This window comes from Propithecus coquereli, unplaced genomic scaffold (genome assembly GCF_000956105.1).
Source record: "Propithecus coquereli isolate 6110/MARCELLA unplaced genomic scaffold, Pcoq_1.0 Scaffold168, whole genome shotgun sequence".
In the NCBI taxonomy this organism is placed as follows: domain Eukaryota; kingdom Metazoa; phylum Chordata; class Mammalia; order Primates; family Indriidae; genus Propithecus; species Propithecus coquereli.
The window spans coordinates 426,380-445,912 of NW_012141413.1; the positions used below are offsets into that span (position 1 = coordinate 426,380).

At 42.0% G+C, this 19,533-nt stretch overlaps 1 protein-coding gene across 1 annotated transcript in view; it reads right to left on the reverse strand.

Annotated features, from left to right (window-relative positions):
* Positions 1–2,754: 2,754 nt before the first annotated feature.
* Positions 2,755–19,533, reverse strand: part of FGF9 (fibroblast growth factor 9) — a 28,140-nt gene continuing 11,361 nt past the window's right edge. Inside the window, exon 3 of the mRNA XM_012641694.1 lies at positions 2,755–3,272. Coding sequence (XP_012497148.1) covers positions 3,027–3,272 — 246 coding nt within the window. The 3' untranslated portion in view covers positions 2,755–3,026. The remainder of the gene's footprint in view (positions 3,273–19,533) is intronic.

The window sequence follows — 19,533 nt, forward strand, 5'->3', positions numbered from 1 at the left end:
CAATTACAGATTAGCAAGTAAGTAACACAATGTTGTAGTGTTAATGAGATGAAATAGAATGAAAACACCATACGGAAGCCAGTCATTTATCTACAAAACAGGACCTGGCAGGGCAGGTTCCCCAACACTGACCTGGCCTGTCCTTCAGCACTGCTGGGGGACATTCGTGTGACAGAAAGGAAGGTAGTTCAGTCCATGCTCGGGAAGTCTTTGACCCCGGTGCAAGTGTTGGCACCAAAAAGATAGTGGTTTAGCTACATGAGCAACTGTTTGTGAAACTGGAACCACCCATTCCGCAGAGGCTCAGGGCTGCCATCCACAGGCTTTGGGTCTCTTAGGACAAGAACCGGATGCAAGCCCATGAGCTGGGGATGGCTCGCTGGCTCTACTGCCCAAAAGACAATGTCCACGCAAAACCCTGAGCCATCTACTCTCCCAGAACACCTATTTACATAAATTGCATAAGTCAGTATTTATTTATTTACAGACCATTACAGTTTATCAATTGCCAAAACCATATAACATTTTGCTTTTCTTTAAAAATAAAAAGGTACCAAAACAACTCCAAAAGTAGACATTAAAGTAGCATTTTCTAGGAATGCATGGAGATTTTAGTGTTTTTCACAAATTTTTTTTCTTTTAGGCTGATAATCTAGGGTCTTGTGCTACTTTAAGATTACTTTTGGCTGTCTTCTAAAATCGGTTTCTTCAGTGCTAAATATTATACCTATGACATCTTAGAAATCTGATTCTTCTTCCCTGTGGTCAAATGTTTAATGTTTTTTAGCCAAAAAAATTAAATGCCTTTTGGAAAAACTAAAGCCTGAATGTGTGCACATTTTAGCAGCAGCAAAGAGTTAAATAATAAATAAGAATACTACTTCTTGGAATTAAATGCAGTTTCTGTTTTGAAAGTTAAAAAAGAAAAGAAAAAGGAAAAAAGGAAAAGAAAGTAAATGAAATGCAGACCATCTTTTATCATAAACCAACTATTTTACATTGCTTCTGTCCCCTCCCCCAAGAATATTTCTCAATTCCAAATATTAGACTAGTTTTTCCTTAATGCACATCAGCAGGAGGGCAGTGCCACACACTCCAGCTTGGACCACAGAAAGGCAACATTGTCACCACAATAAGTCATGCACTTCTAGCTCGTAACAGATTTAACTCACCAGTGACAAACTTTTATTTTTTATAGAGAATGTGCATCAGAGCAAAACAACGTTGGAATATTAAATTTTAAAATTAGTTACATAAATCCCAGCACATTTTTTAACTGTCACTTTCAATTTCCCAACATAACTGGCTAGAAAGTGTTGTATATAGACAAGAATTTGTTATAAATTCCTTTTTCTTAAATATTGCTTTAAGAATTTGGCTCTTTTTTCCTTAGTATATAGTAAGAAATAGTCTCCCTTGCCCAAGGGCAAGTTCCAAAATTATTGCTACTCAAGAAATATGTATTCTTATGCTTTTCGGCATAAAATGTTATAAAAGCCTTGTAAAAGATATTCTATATAGTAACCTCCCCTCTAAAAAAATTGAGCGTTTGTGAAGACCGTTTTAAAAAACAAAACACAGTCAACAAGTATTATACTTTCCCCCTCATTGCCATTATTGATAAAGATTTATTAGTTTCATTTTGCAAGTTTTACTTGAAGGGTGCTATTACCACATAATTATGACAATTCACACCGAAAGCCATTTTCTCTAAAAGATGTTACAATGACCGCTATGGTCCTTGTATAATTTCATATTTGATAGCCAAGTGCACAAATAAAAAGTTTACAAGTATGATCCTGTTAATCTTATTCTTGTCTCTTAAAAAAATAGTCTGTGCTATGTAAGCTTTTTTTTTTCCTTTTTTTTAAAGAGTTCTAAGTCAGTGCAATGTTTGATATGAGTCCTGTTGTTCTGGAGATCGGCTAAAATAAAAGCGTAGTTACTGTTTAGCTTTGGTATGTTCTGCAATAGATTTAAACAAGTAAGATATATACCAACCCTCATACTTTCCAACCGTGAAACTACAATGATGGAGTCACTTATGAGAGAGGAAATATTACAGACACAGGATAAAAGTTTAAGACCCAGTTTATCTTTAATCCTCTGGGATAAGCTATGAAACAAGCAGTCTGAAGAGTGAATACTCAGTGTCATGAGCGATGTGCATAAGTTTACAATAATACGGGCACAAAATAGATTGTCGCCTTTAGTACATTAGGGTCATTAGAATTTCTCATATCCATGCACCATTATACCTACTTGCATGAATTTACCACAGGTTCATAGCGGACTTTGCCATTTAATGCTTACAGAGCCTAAAGCTTCCAAAATGCCTATCTGGCCTGTACATATTTCATTAAAAATAAACTCTATATAATAAATAAATATATAAAATAAATAAAATGTTGCCTTTGGAATTTCTATAAATAAATTTAACTTTTTTTTTGTTTTTGTTTTTGTTTTTTTTTTTTTTACTAAGAGGTCTTTGCTTTAAGGTCACTGGGATGATACCAGTGAGAATTAACTGAAAAAGTCTTTTAAGTAAGACTGCACCCTCCATGCCTTTGAAAATGCAGCGTACCCTTGCGCAGGCCACCAGCCAGAATCCGATGAGTCGAAGGATGGCAGCTGTGCTGATACAGGATGAAGGACAACTGATCAAAAACGGAAAAGCGTGTCTATTTCCCAGCATGCATCAGGCCGTCGTCCTCGTCCTCGCGCGGCTCCCAGCTCCCCTGCTCCTCGCTCACCCACACACACACTCGCGCCCCTCTCGCTCAGTCTCTCCCCCCCTTTCACGTAAATCAAGCAAGTGGCCCTCGGCAGCCCTCCAGGAGGACAAGCCTTTAAGTGCAGAACAAAATCAGCATGTTCCCATCCAAGCCTCCATCGTACGTATGCATGCGACAAAGTTTGGCAACAGTGGAGCTGATGTGATGACACGGCTAATCAATAAGAACCCACCGCATGAAACCTTTATAGTGGTTACTTTTTTAAGGGCTCAAGTGAAGAAATTGTCTTTGTCAACTTTGGCTTAGAATATCCTTATATAGTTCAGGTACTTTGTCGGGGTCCACTGGTCTAGGTAAAAAATGTGTGAATTTCTGGTGCCGTTTAGTCCTGGTCCCTTCTCTTGGAGTCCCGTCTTTGTTTAATGCAACATAGTACCGCCTTCCAGTGTCCACGTGCTTATACAGGTTCGATGAGTACGTGTTATACCAGTTTTCTTCAAACTGTTCTCTGAATACACACTCTTGGGTTAGTTTTTCCTGTTAAAAAAAAAAAAGGGCAAATAAATATGTTGTAAAATTGGCTACTCTCTGTATTAAAAGTAATATTCTGTTGCTATACAATATAACCCTGATGAGAAAGAAAATACTGATTTTTAATCCATTATAATGCATTTTGCAAAAACTGCTGAACTCTATAACTGCATTCTAATTTCCTGTTCCTAATGACTAAAATACAAAGATTCTAAGTGTCTTCCAGTTAAACTCTTCCACATGCCAATTATGTGAATGAGGCGATGGCAAAAGTCGATGGCTCTTCCCACTTTCTGTTCCCAGCAGTTACACGGTGACCCAGCTGGGAGGAAGGGACTTCGCCTACACAAAGGCTTGGATAACTCCTTCATCTTGTATACAGGTATATTTTTTATAAAGTACTTGCTGTGGAGACCAACATTAGCAAATTACCAGTGGTATCAGATATTCCCGCCCTTTATAGCAGGGGTGTTTATTTATTACCCTCTAAGAGTGGTTTTCAAACTTCACTGTGCAGTAGAATCACCTGAGATGCTTTTTCAGATGCAGATTTCTGAGCCCTACCCCTTTAAAATTCTCACTCAGAAATTCTCAAAAAACATGCATTTTTAACAGGTGCCTGAAAGAATTCTCATGCAGATAATCCTCACTCCACATGTTAAAATGTAATGCTTCTGTCGTGACTGATGGAGTCTTCCTGAATACAAAGGGAAAACAAATATTCTGGCTCTCCCATTTCCTTGAATTTAGATAGAGGAAGAGACTTCCAACTACAGAAGCCACATTCTCAGGTACACAGATTCCAAGAGGAAAACTGTACCTATTCCTACATTCCCAGACCAAACGGTTCCCCATCTTCTCAGATATGTTCACTTTCCCTCCACCTGAGCTCTGTGAAAGCCAGGGTCTCGCTGAACCACGTGATCTGGGCCCTGCGCTGTGTGACTCGTGGGCAGTGACCGCCAGAACTCAAGTAGACGGCAGGACTCACAGCCCTGCACGTGCTCCGGGCAGACAGCAGAGCGTCTAAGCTGGCCCTGGAGAAACAGGCAACAGGATCCACTGGCCTTTTTGCTCTTCTCATCACTTCGTTGAAACTTTTAAAATCAATACCTTCCTAGACGGTAATTTTAAAAAGTAAACACTAGGATGACTTCAGACAGCTCCTTTGCTCTTATGCTCCTGGAACCTTACATAAATAAGAAAACAAATAAGCAAATGCAAATAAGAGCATTTAACAATCTTTCTTTTCTGCCATTCAGACCCAGAGGACAAACAGCAAACTTTATACGTGGCCAAAATACAAACGTCCTTTTTACGTGCACATAGTTAAAAACACAATTTAATATGCTGAATTTATAGATATCAGTGGAGTAGAATCCATCATCTCCAGCTGCTTGTGGAGTACGTCCAGAGAGCAAAGGACAGAGGAGAGGATTTGACAAAAATCAATCAATAGTCCAATCTGAGGCCTTCTCTATGTCCCTTCCCCAACCCCAAGGCTTATGACACATGCAATAAATAGCTCACGAGGGCTTGCGCCCGCTAACAGGTGCTCTTCAAGTGGTCGAAAGCACCGAGTAGGTTTTTAGCAAAATATTCTCTCACTGGACAAATTTTTACTAAGGGAGAAAAAAGAAAAAGCAGGGAAAAAAACCATAATATGTTAGGCAAGGACAAAACGATGGGAAAACTTTAGACTGCTGATGCGGAAAGCAAGCTCTGCCTACAACTGGACTACTCCCGTTTGGGGGTGGCTAGAGAAGCTCCCCCGTGCAGGACGGGGTGCACAGTGGAGAGGCACCCCTGAGACCCCTCTGCATGTGAACCTGGAGGGTCATTCTTCTAGGGACACGACCACCTCCTGCACTGGGGAGATCAGGCTGAATGTCATTTTTCTCTCATCTCTATTAAAACCAATGAAATTTTTAAAGTGTGTTAAAGACATTAAGGTCTATTTTAGTCCTTACTACATTTGCATAATAAATAGTTTCCTTACAGGCAAGATTATTCCTGGCTGAAAATGGCTGGTTTCAGTTTGCTGTAATTAAGTGAATTTTCTAAACAAATTATGTATATTTTTTTATTAATAAAATGGACCAAAGTATGGGATTGGATGCCGAGTGTATAGTTCTACAAAGGACAGGAAAACAAATTCGAATTAAGCTTTCTTTTTTCAGCAGGAAATCACATCACCTGCAAACGCTGTGAGATTAATCTTTATTTTTAAAAAGTAGAACACTTCCTCCTCCTTTCGGAGCCATGAGCTGGGCACGCATTCGTATCTCCTCTGCACACGTAGCACGGCTACCGCACAATGAGCTTTCTGGATCAGAAATAGCAACTCAGAAACCTCAGCAGGAGATAGCGAGTTTACACGACGGGAAAGAGCCTGGCTTTCGAGTCAGAGCCTACTCAAGTCCCAGCGTCCCCGTCGCCAGCTGTAGGGCATCTACAACCAGTTACTTCACCTCTCCAAGTCTTGGTAGCGTCATGTTTAAAACAGGTTAGTAATAAGTATCTTGAGACAGGGGAGGGACAAAAGTGCGACCGGAGGGCAGTGCCGAGCACAGAGGAAACCCTGAACACAGGCTGGTGGTGTTGATACTACGTTAAACATGTGGGACAGCAAGGCCCAGATGCGAAGTGATTTGCCCCTGTCTTTATGCAACAAGATCTCATTATTACATAAAGAAGCCACTAGAGCAAGTTTCCCAGAGCCCTGCCGGAGCTGCCACACTGTTGAGACAGAGCCCTTCCAGTTTTCATTTTTCGCTGACTGGGCAGCGTGATTCCTACCGCCCCTGTCATCCAGTGAGACTTCAGATGCCGTTTCCCTAGGGGCAGGCGCTGGGGAGGGTCTTGCAGGTGAAGGGCTAGAGTTTGCAAAGTAGGCTCAGGAACCGAGCGCAGCGACTCTTCTCAAAGAGGCGTCCTTGCCTCTTTATGTCGAAATATAATTTTCTAAAAATGCTAGTCATTTTGCAGGAGGAATGGGTGCAGAGAGAAGGAAAACAGAAAACATGAACAAAATTCTATAGTGGTAGAGGTATCACCATCTACGTGGAACACTAACTTGTTTTCAGTGATTAAGAAAAGACTGTCATTTTACACTTTTATTAAGAATATGAAAAACTGCTTTTAAAATAGTCAATCAGCTAAGAAATAGAGCTGGCCTTTTCACTGCACAGTTAACACTGCTCTGTGTCCCTGGCGGGCCATGAGAGCTTCATTCACACACACATAACTTTCAAGGCAACCCAGAAAATAAAGTGAATTATTTCAATTTAAAACAGTACAATCTATAGTCAGCATTTTTCATGACAGTTCAGAGTCCAGTTGTCTTATTCACGGAAGAGCTGTATAACTTAGGTTAACAAGTTAAATGAGATTGTGCAGACATTACATTGCAAAACCATTGCTGCATTTCAGCTCCTGTAATTACACCAATTATGCCATGCTGATAAACTTGCACGCTTTAAAAATTAAAATTATCATTAAAAGTTAAAGACCATGTTACTTTTCTAAACCATGTATATGTTTTTAAATAACTTCTTCCTCTTATTTGGGACTATATCAATGTGTGGTTTTTGTTTTAGACAGAATAGCAAGATTTACAAAATTAATCTCTTTATGATCACACTTCAGTACTTAGTGATAAATCATTTAGTTGTGGTATGTTTATATTATGTATTTCTACTCCAAAACTATTTTTCTAAATTAAACATAAGTAAATGACTACAAATTGGGACAACAAAAAAATATTAACCTATATTCTTATATATGTTGGGGGGGTGGGGAGGGAGTGTCTGCCTTCGAATAAACTATACACTCTAGAATTATAGAACTCAGATGTTTTAAAACTCACCACATGTTTCCAATGCAGACAGTTTATAGAGTATTCCACTATAAAGTGATCAATTCTTGTTTTATTGTATTTCCATGTTTTAATTTTTTTTTAGATTATTTAACTATAGCTGTTTATGGCATACCTATCTTTGAACTGTTGGATTATATCACTAGGCTTGGGTGGAGAATGTGGATTTAATTCAAAAATCTACTAAAGTCTATGCTTTGGAACAAAATCTGGTGAATGTTAGCAACTATGGAAACCTCTTTTCATTTTATATCATCAAATTCTGAGCACTGGGAAAAACTGAAATTAAAACTTCAAAACTTTTACCAATCTATTAAAACCAAAGTATGAGATAATAATGTGAAAATTATAGTACAGCCCAGAGAATGCTTAGGAATGTTATAAGACATAAACTTATATAGACGCTATTTTAAAATATTAGACAATTTGAAAACGTGTAATCCACATGGGCATGATTATGGCCAATTCATATCTATGCCCACTTAAAAAATGAAATCAGAATTGTTTGAAAGTTCAAGACTCAGTAGTAGCTCTCATTGAAAACATATAGACTTATGTCATGCTGCTATTTTAAAATATAATTTCCATATTAACAAGCATATGGTGTAGCTTTAACCACACTACCCAAATGGCAGCATTTATTTAACTCAAGGGTTGCTTAAACTACTTGCTACTACACTGTAAACTACTACGACACGTAAATGCATGATCGGTGACTATACATTGACTTAATTGTAGAGTTCCTGAACATTTCATAACTTAATGACTTTGATGCAATCATTCATTCTCATATCTACTGTTTATTACAGTCATGGTATTTAAACCTCCCTTAACCACGATTACTCGTACAGATGCACTCTTCTTCATTAATAATCTAGCAGTAAAGCCTTAATGGGAGTTGTTGCAAGGATCAGGGTGATTAAATATAATGACTAAAGGACCATTAATAAGAAGCCAGATCTTTCAACTCTTCTCTCCTGGGAGAAGTCCCCAACTAGACAGAAAGCAACAAGCACAGAGAGAATAGGCAGGAGGGCACTATCTCTTATTTTATTAGGGCTCCAATCCAGATCCAATCCCCTAGGCCCTCAATAATATGCCTCACCTTAAGCCCCGTTTTTCAAAACCTCTCAAAATTCCCCACTATCCCAGATGGGCTTCCTTTTATAGCTACCATCCTGGCCATCAAAATTGCCACTGGAATTGTGGGAACAATTGAATCAGTTGCGTCTGGTCAATGTAAACAAAATGATGCAAGTAGGCAGGCAATTTTTCATTTTGTCTCATCAAAATATGGAGAAATTTAAGAATTCTTAAATTCTCTCCATTCCTCCCCTACCTAAAAAAAAGAGAAACGAAAAGAAAACAGAAAACACCTTCTCCTCAGAAGCTGCTTACTTCAGTACTGGGGACTCAAGGATCAGGGTCCCAGTCTGAGTCTAGGTGCACACACACATACACACGTGCACACGTACACACATCTTCCACGCTGCACGCTCGCCAGCCACGTGGCAGCCAAGACGCTGCCAACGACAGAACCTGCCAAACGTACCACAGGACAACTAGACAGCTAAGGGGCCTTCCTTAGAAGCTGCCTATAAAAATGAATACTTGTTTAGCATACCACACTATCTCATAAACTTTCAATACATTTGCAGGGATGTGTTTCCACAGGGGAAAGAAAGTCCTGCTCAAGGGATAATAGAATTCAAATTTGAAAATTTCAATATTCACTTTAATATTTTTGCTTGTGTTAATGTGTAGCCAATATATATTTAATTCTTCCATGAACAAATCCATAGGAAAAAATCACCGTATTTCTTTTAGAATCTTAGAACACCAAGTTGAAAAAAATCACATGTAACATTTCTTCCCGGGTAGACTATTATCTGGTAAGTGTCATTCAATGACCACTTGAAATGAGCATCGAAGATATGCAAAAGCTGAAAATACTTCAAACTAAATATCGCATGGCCTTGAAGGATCAGACTGACAGGCAATGGAGGGGAAATGAAAAGCTAAAAGGCTGACAGGTGAAATTAAGGAAATGAGTTATACAAAGACAACTGAATCCAGCTGTTTGGTTCTGCGATCCTCACTGGAGATACTGGAGGGAGCAGAATCAAAACAGAAAGATGCACCAAAGGCTTCCTGTGATAGACAAGGCAGGTTAAATTCAGCACATGGTTTGTAGAATAAAACAAGAGAAATGGAAAGACAAACAAACAGGATGACAGTATAAACCCCAAGACAAATCTTGACGAACTCAAAGCTGCGTAGGATTTCCTTAGTAAAGGCATGCCAACCTTGGAGAAACACGCACACATAACTGGTAACTGCGGGTGGGTTGATGAACATTCCCGGGCCTCAATTTCCTTTTCTGTAAAATGAGGGAATTGACTAAGAGACCTCTAATGTCCCTTTGAGACTAAGATGCTAGTGATTCAGTCTTAGAACATCAAAATGTGGAAAGCAAAGTTATCTACAATAACCCTGGAAGGACATACTGAACAGGAAATGACAAAAGAAACTGCAGTGCAGTTGGAAAGGAGGGAAAGAAACCAAATAAAATGTGCTGCATCAGTTGCCCACTGCAGGGGGGAGCAGGCAGCAGATTGGAAACGTGGACTGAATTTATGCTTCCAGAAACAGTCAAGAGAATGAGGTTGCTATTTCAAGGAGGAAAGAAGGGCAGGGAAGAAGACGGCCACTTTGGCAGGAGGGGCCTTCCCTTCTCCTCCCTGGGAGACCGTCCGATGATGTGCTCCTTGAGGATGTTACTATTATACTTCCTTGCATTTGGGTGCCTGCCACATCCCCTTCCCAACGCTGGCCTCAATAAACATGGCTCATTAATGAGCAGCCTGCCTGACCAATAAACCCTACATCATGAACTGCCCAAAGAGAACTTACTGGAAAGAAAACCCAAATCCTATAAGAAAACAAAAAGTTAGAAATATCATAGAACTCCCAAATCTGAGGGGAAAGGTGGATAGGCGCACAAGGCAGAGAAAATGCAACACCAAAGAGAGAGAGTACCAGAACTCCCTCAGTCATTATTTGATATTTCCGTGTGACTCCTGAATTTCCCAAACACCCCCAGTGGGGCCTGTGTTCCCCATCTCCACCCAACACCCACCAAGAAATCCTGAGTAAGACTGCAAGGGAGACAAAGCTTGTCTCCAGCACCCTCACCTGCTCCTGGGTCCCCAGCTCCTAGACCCCCATACTCACTCATATCAGCCCAGATTTCTCCGGAACCCAACCCTTCCTGCCAACCCCACCTTGAGATATAGAAATGGCCCTTCCTCTCCTCGGCACTTACGTGACTGTCTCTGATTCTCTCAGGGACCCTCTCTCTGCCAGTGCGAATCAAGGCTAAGATGATCATCTGGTCAACCTATTCCTCCAGGAAAACCAAGTGTGTCTGCTGACATGGGCTTTGCTAAAAACGGCGCCTTACCCAGAGAGACTGACTCTAATGGTACAGAGGTATTTTGGGTGCTGGGACAGCCTGTGCATTCACTAATACGTGAGCATTTAAAAAATAATAATCATAATCACAAAGTAAATGAAACCCTGAATAAAGGAAAATTCTTTTAAGTAGATAAAATAATGAGCAGCATGAGAATAAAGTACGTAAAATCAATCTTGATAAATAAGGTTTTACAGTTGACATTTCAAAGTAAAATTCGAGCAATGCCATATTTTGATCTGAAGAAAAGTGTTTATCTATTTTCAGAGGCTGTGTCATGAAATCAACTTGTGTCGGGATTGTAAGCATTTATAGAAAGCACACGGGAACACGGCCCCGAGCATGTCTCTCCCACTTAGCGCTATAACCTTTCAATGCTCACGGGGAAGCCCTCTGCAGCAGGGGTGTCAGGAATGAAGACATTTTTCTCAGCCAGTTGTCACAATGCCACGGAGGAACACCAGGCCAGCAGGCTGACAAATGATGTTTTTGTACAAGTTCAAGTCATTCCCTGGCGTAGGGAATGCAGAGGGATGGGGTGGCCAGCTCACTGCTGACGCTGCCCCCAGGGCAGTGGCTCCCACTTCACTCCAGCAGGGCCGGCATTTTTTGTGACGACCAAGGTCACCTCCCAGGCCAGGACACAGAACAGCACAGCAGCAACAGCCCAAGTGGCTGATGCTGCTGACAGGGGAGGACCCTCCAAATGTCAACAAAGAAGCCTCTGGCAACAGCTGGGATAAACAGAAGCCAAGCCCGGGCGGAGGAAAGACAGCAGAACCCAAATACATCTCAGAGCCGCCCAGCAGCAAAGCTGCCTTCTCAACTGGAAAGCTTTTCCCTTTGCTGAGAACACCTCTCTGTTTTTCTCCATCTCCTCTGTGAATAATCCTAACATTCTCTCCTACCCCTAGAAGTAAGCTCCCTCCTGCAAGTCTCTGAGGCTTTTTTATACATAATTCTATGATAACATTTATCACATCAAATTATAATTCTTGGTTTACATGTCTGATATCACCCACAAGAGGAAGGACATCTGCATTTGTAGTTACCGCTGACTGTTGTTATTCCAGGTGGTGAAGTTCTAGGAAGTCTCCTAGAACACCGAACCATTGCTCCTAGGGGGAAATACAGGGTTAGGTTCCTGTGAGCCTCTGGTCATAACATTCTTGTCAACTGGTTAATACATAACCTTTTTTATGTATGTTTACCTTATTTAAAATACATTGCTGCTTCATTAGCATCACCCAGCCAACCAGCACTGTAACTCATGCCTGAAGGAAGCTTCTCCAACGCACACGTTTGCTCCCTCAGCCAAGCCACAGCCCAGCAACACTAGAAACACCTCCGCACCATGCAGCAGACATTTACAGAGCAAAATCACCTACAAGAAACACAAAACGTAAAATACACGGCACAAAGTAGACCCCAAAAGAACCCTTGTTTGCAGCCTGAGAGCCGGGACAAGGAAGCTGAGCATGGTCTTGGTGGCCTCAGCTGGGAATGAGAGCATGAAAGTGACTCGTGCGTTTCGCTTCTCCGCACACGTCCACAAATAACCATAAAGTCAGGTGAATACTGATTTGGGGGTTACACATTTTAGCAAGTAGGTGAATTCACAAATACACGATCTACAAATGAGGATTGACTTTATTTCCAGCACCTACTAAAGTACCTGGCACGTGTCGGTAGCAGGTGATCAGCAACGCCTGCTGACTTTGCGAAAGAAAGCAAGGAGTGTGCAAGTAAGCACGAGTGAGTGTGCAAGTGTACCACTAAGAGAAGGAAGAGTGCACGTGTGCATGACAGACCGACTACTAATTCCGAATTCGCCTGTCCAGCCAACAGCATTAACTGGAAGAACTCTCCACTCAAGAAGCAAGAAGCTCTGTGATTCAAAACCAGTCTGAGACACGGAGGCTCTCATTTCTCTGACAGTCTATTCTGAAAAAAGGGGTGACGCTGAGAGGTGAGATGGAGGACAGTGGCGAGAAGGGCTGGGTGACAGGGGTTCCAGGATTCAGGAGGTAGCAGGGGCAGACGAAGCGGGCCGAGCTGGGGATCAGCGAGCTTGTGCCTGTTGTCCTTAATGCTGCTGTCGCCTGGTTGTGCTCACAGTCGCCAACTCACAAGCTAACCAGAGGTGACCTGTGTCCCAAGGCAGAACCCACAGATGCGAAATACCCATCCACAGCACAGACCACCATTCTTCCCCAACGTACAGGTGAACTGCGGGGAAGGGTTTCGTCTTCACGTGTCAATGAATTCACAGTTGTTGTTGTCCCAGTGCAGCCTTTCAATCAAAAGACACTTACAAGCGCAGTTATCATCATGTGTGGCTCCCTAACGCTTGTGACAAAAAGGAAACCTTACACTCAAGTGATCAGGACCCACAGGACTATGTGCCAACTCTCCTAAGCTCTCAGATGCCTATTGGTAAATTAGGTACTTATAAGCCAGGGTCTGCCTGGCCTTTTTGTTAAAACACACACACACACAAGTGATTTGGGATGCCACTGACAACACATTCATTCATTCAATACTTATTAAGTGCCAACTGCATGCAAGGCTCTGTTTTAACTACCGGCAGTACAGGGAACAAAAGCAACCAAGCCCCTGCCTTCACAAATCTTCTGCTTTAAGAAAGGCAACAGCTTGCTAAGTGTCTGACTTGGGTTTTCCCAAAACTCTTCTCTCAAGCCTTCCTATGCAGGCTTCCCTGGCAGGGACTAGGGCAGGGCGACTGCAGACAATGCAGCAGTGTGGAGCAACACTGAGGTGAGAAGCAACGGGAGCTGGGCTCAGCCGTAAGCGCTGCACCTGCCAGCAGGAGGATTCTGCTCTGGGATTTCCCAGCATATTCCCTGGGAACCAGAACCATTCTCCTGCAAACTCCTGTCCCTATTGGGGAATGTGCCTACTGAGGCACAAATGATAAAGACTAAATCTTTCCCCAAACCTGGGAACTCTCTGGACCACTGTTCTCTGACTTTGGCCATGCTAACTTGGGATATTTGAAGTGTGCCTTAGACAATTAGTCAATGTAGCTATCCTGCCCAACAACACAAACTTAACTAAAATTAAATAAGTGAATACATGATTTAAAAGATGGTTTTCCACTAACTAATGGCGAGCAGTATAGATCTAGCTAAGGAAAGAAACAAACCACTAAATTAAAACTAGGCTACTGGAAAGAAAAAAATTCCTCCAAAATCATATCTGTGAAAGAAATACTAAAATCTTGCTCCACTATGTGGTTAATTCTGGTAAAAAAAAAAATTATTCACAAAAATGGATGGCCACTTTTAACAGACATATGTATCAGACAAGATTTACTAATTTACCTACATCCAAATCCTGATTTGTCACTTACTATGTGACCTAAAGTAAGTCACTAAGCCATTAAAAATCTCACTCTCCTGATCTGTAAAACAAGGATACTGCATGGACTAAGTCATATAGCAGAAGATGCTATTCTGAGGTGCTACCCTCTTTATCACCTAAGAATTATTACTTAATCCCTTGAAAATTGGCCACGCACATATGAAACATGATAGAAAGCAATGCTCAATTACCCAAAATGTCTGTTGAAAACCACCCATTTCCAGAGCATGCCTGATATCAGGTAGATTCCTAAACAAATGAACCTTTTCATCTTCTTTATATGAATTGCATTCTTTGGAGACTCTTTGTACAGGACATGTCTGAACATCTCCCATCGAAGCAATCTGAACTGAAGCACCACAATGACAATTACTAAGTTCGGCGGTGCCTTGCCATTCCGTATGATATCCTGTTCCACGCATACACAAGGTTACTCTGCTTGTTCAAAAGTGGCTCAGGACCAACCCCGCAGAGCACCTAATAGAGACAGAAAGGCCTCCAGAAATTGCCAGGGCTGGCCTCCGGCCACCACAGCACGCCACCGACCCCGCGCGGGGCTTCACATTCAAACCCCGCGTCTGCAGATCCCTAGAAGACATCATCTGGGGGGCCGCAAGTTTGCAACAAAAATGTTTTCACTTTATCTTTTCATTTCAGTGAGAAAGTAAAGGAATCCTTTCAAGGATATTCAGAATCTTCCAGGTGACACCCCATAACCATAGACTACTGCCACCAAGAATGCATTTGGGTTTAAAATGACTTTCAGTGCCACCTAGTGCTGCTTCACCCTCGGGGCTAACAGGAAAAGGGAAAGGCATGCGTGGCACATCAGTGGTACGTCTGGGAAGACAAAGTGGCGGTACTTGGTCTCACAGTGATTCAAACAGGAGGGAGCGAGGGAGAACCCAGGCATCGCGAGGTTCCTGAAGCGCAGCCACGCCGCAGCCAAGCGGCCTCCGAGTCTCAGCCAGGCAACGTCCCCCTCCACGTTACACCATTTGTGTCAATCGGATTGCACTGGTCTTGCAGTTTAGTTTGAATTTTAATATAAATATGTTTTGAACTACAGTTGTCAAAGAGGTGTAAGTATAGGGAATATGTATTCAGTTTCATGTGTGTACATATTCAAATAACATAATAAAAATAATTTTAAGTCAATATGGGGTTCTAAGGATCTGAAACATTTTATTTTTCCCTTTTAAAGAGGTTGATACATTCCTCAATCCTGGGACAGGTGGATCTACAGGGTTCCTTCCATTTACCCCACAATACGGACACAGCATGCAAGAAACCTCTTTGGCTCATACACCTCTACCCGGGAGAGACGACTGCCCAACTAATGTATTCACAGAAACAAAGTCTCTGCTCATTGCAAACACAGTCAAAGCCCATCACAGCTTGGTTACTGATTACATGATTCCTATAAACCAGGGCCCAGTTGTGTCCCTGGAAACATAACCAAACCTACTAGCAAACACCTGCTTTAACAAGCACCTCTGTCAGGATGAGGACAGAAATGGCTCCAAAACACTGAACGAGCCTTGTCCTTGCATCCACAAGCCCTGGATGTTTGACCAGGTCACTTAACCTCTCTCATTTTCAGTGTTGGTAGTTGAATGAGGTAACTCCTGTGGAAACACCTGGATGCTGCAAGCTGACAACTACATATTCAGGCAGGGCTATTCCTGCACGATGCTCAGATACGGTTGACACTGCACATCCGTGGTTCATGACGGTTGAATAATTGGGTCAGCAAACATTTACCACATGCTAACTTCACATAAAGCACACCGCCGGGCCTTCAGGAAACAGAACGATTTTAAAGCCAGAGACTCAGACTCCAAAAAACTTCATCTAATGGGAGAGACCAACAGGACTTAAAATTCCGGGCAGAATAAAGTAAATGCCATAAAGGGATACAATCCAGAAATGCCAGCGCCCCCCCCATCTGTGTGCCATCCTCCGGCGTCACTCTGGCAGGTTCCACGCTGTACGTTCCTACAACATTACAATTTTGGTGACTGTGCTACCTTTTTGAATGGAAAGGTCAAATACCTTTCATTAAGTGCAAGCTTCCTGAAGGAGATTTTTTCATGGCATTCTTTTTTAAGGAGACATTATAGTCAATTATTCTTGATGTTTTAAAGTATCTTGATAATACTCAGACCATTTAGATTAAGACCCTAAAAGTAACTATCTGAGCCATACCTCTAGCCTCTTTGATAAGAACAAAAGTGACAAATGTAAACTAATACTCCAGTCCTCTAGCCGAGTGGGTGGTGAGTGATTTAACATCCTCTCTAAATGTCAACCAGGCAGAATATTCTAATCTTTACATTTGAAGGGTTATGTGACTTAACTTGCCTGCCCTTCCTTTTCGGGGGCTCCTATTCAGCCCTCAAGACCCAGTTTAAATGCTACCACCCAACTTCCCTAATCAGCTATTTAAACACTCTTCTGGGTCCCCAAGACATCTGTGCATTCCTCTCCCATGGTGAATTTCGCATTGCACTCATTATTTATATGTCTCCTACCAGATTTTGAGATATCTGTGTCGCTGTTTTACACACTCTGAACACAGCGCTAGACACACCGTAGACATAAATGTTTGTGAAATAAATAAATGAGCAAATAAGTGAATGGATGCATGGATAAATTAATACATGAATACAGTAATCAAACTCTACCCTAGAGTTAGAATTATTCAAGTTCTCCTTCAAATCAAATCATGATACACATCAGCAACATAGTTTTTCCTAGTTCTACATTCTAATAGGCTATCAGAATCCTAGATATTTTTCTGAAGAAGTTTTACCCCATTAATCTCTGACTTCTTAGATGTACTCTCAGGGTAAACTCGGAGACCAAAAAACTACATGAATGAAAAGAGAAATTAATCCCAAAATCGGAAAATACAGTTTAAATGAATTTTGGCTATATTTACATATTAATTTACCTTATAAAATTGACTCTTATTTCCCCAAATCTCCTATTTACCTTCTTTCATAATAAGATCTGTCTTTTAAAGGTTTTTTTTTTTAACATTTAGAAATGACTCTCCTCCACATTAGTTCACCAAGCTTTATGCACCTTTGCACGGGTAAAGATTCCTTAAGCTCCAAACGTGAGTGTATTTAGTAGGAGAAACATTGCCTGTTTCTTTTTTTTCCCTCTCTCAGACTCATCACAATGAAAATGGGATATTTTGGTCACTCCTCATTCCCACTGCCACATGAGGCATGATAACTGCAAACCCAATGGGAAACATGCGATTCTGGCCCCCAAGGAGCCAGGCTCTCACTCACTCTCGTCCTCCCCCTCACCTGCCTAAGGTACAGGCCACAGGGAAATACCTGCTGCCCAGGGAGCTCTCCTCCGAGCTCCTCACAGAAGAGGCAAAAGACCTTGCTGCATAAACATTTTGTGCACACAGAGAACATCATGGATTAGGCAGAGAAGACTCGGGGGTGAAGACTGAAAAATCCAAACTATAGAATTCTTGAGATCCATCCAGGATGGGAAGAGACATTCCAGATGTCTAACTTCATCTTAGAGACAAGGAGAATGAGGGCCTGGTGCCTCCTCCATAGCAGAGACAGAATGAGAGCTCAACCACACACTCTCTTCGCTCCAGCCTCAGCCATATCCCCCTTGGGCTGTACACACGAGAGACAGCATAGACATGGTCCAGTTATGCATGGGAAAGGAAGACGGTGATTCTTCTTCCACCTTAGTCCTAAACACACACCAACCACACAAGCACAGACACCATGAGGCCCACACCTATATATCTAATGGTGGATAGAAATAAATCATAACTTTTAATTCAATTCAATCCAATGATTGTTATCAAGCATCTACTATGTGCAAGAGCCATTGCTATGTGTCAGGCAATGTTAAAAAGAAAAATGTGTTCCATGCCCTTTTGATACATTATAGAATACAGAAATACAATTGGCCATACTTTATTTTGTTGTTGTTGTTTATTTTTGACATTTGTGTTCAATGATTATAGAATTTAGGGTTGGCAGGGTTTTTTTTTCTGAGACAGAGTCTCACTCTGTCATCCCAGCTAGAGTACAGTGGCGTCATTGAAGCCCACTGCCACCTCAAACTCCTGGGCTCAAGTGATCCTCCTACCTCAGCCTCCCAAGTAGCTGGGCCTACAGGTGTGAACAACCATACCCGGGAAATTTTTCTATTTTTAGTAGAGATGGTCTTTTGCTCTTACTCAGGCTGGCCTCTAACTCCTGAGCTCAAGTGATCCTCCCGCCTGGGCCTCCCAGAGTGCTAGGATTACAGGCATGAGCCACTGCACCCGGCCAATTGGCCACACTTTTAAACTGTACTATTACCTGTGTAATAATGGAAATATAAACAAAGCATTACTGGGGCCCAGAGGAAAACACAAGAAATGCTAACTAGAGTAAGTAGGTGCACAGTTAGGGGTATAATAAAGGCTTTGTAAAAGAGGCCATATTTCCATTGAATCTTAAATTAAGATAAAGAGTGCTGCTTCATCAGGTGGAGAATGGAAGAGAAAGGCATCCAAGAGAGTCCACTTCAGACTGCATGAAGTGTTTGGAGAACAGCAAATAGATGGACTCAAATTGCAAGGAGAAAACGGTGCCAGAGATGATCTAGACGAACAGATCCAGGCAAAGTGGTTGTCGAAAGTATTGATTGCTACAGTAAAAACTGTGGGTGTTCTGCTTCAGAGACAAGTATTTGGAGGGATCTCAGTGGGGAAGTGACACTCATATCTGGGTTTTGAGGGTAATTCTGCCATCAGTGTGGACAATGGATTGGAGGTGGGAGATGCTTGATGCTGGAGATGTTTCCACAGGGAAATCATGATATGAAAAAGTGTCACTCCTCAGAGCATTTCCAAGCCTGGGGATATTCTTCCATAACAAGGTATGCATTTCTCGTACAAGAAGAGCCATTTTGCCCTTTCTTGGATACCCCCTTTGCCTAGCTGGGATTCTGTGATTGGGATTGTCAGTGAGCTGTGTGGCCTCGTGGCAGTTCAGGGAGAAGTCTACTCCTAACCACAGTGCTCTTAAAAAGCCCAAGATGAGGCAGTCAGGATTCCCAGAAAGCATAACAAGACAGTTTGGCTTCCCAGAAAACACACAAGATGGCGTTCTCCAACTTTCCACTCCCTGCCTGCCATTTCCCCCAGTATCGCCACCGGTATCCACTGCGTCTTCATTCAGCGTCCTTCTCACCCTGTTCCCGGCACTGTGCTCTGAACTGGGGCATACACAGGCAGGAGGGCATGAGTGAGAAACCACTCACAGTCCAGACGGGAGGAGGAGGATCAGTCTGGGCAACAATCCTACAGGCCACTTTGCTGAAAACAAAATTCGCTGCACTCTCCCTGTCAACCAATAAACCGCAGGCGTCTGAACCATGCCAGTGCTTTCATCTGACAGACTGGTCACCTCACAACCGGGGACAATCAGAGGGGTGTGCAAGGTGATTCTTGCAGCAGGGAAAAAATAGTATGGGCTCTCCTTGGACTTACT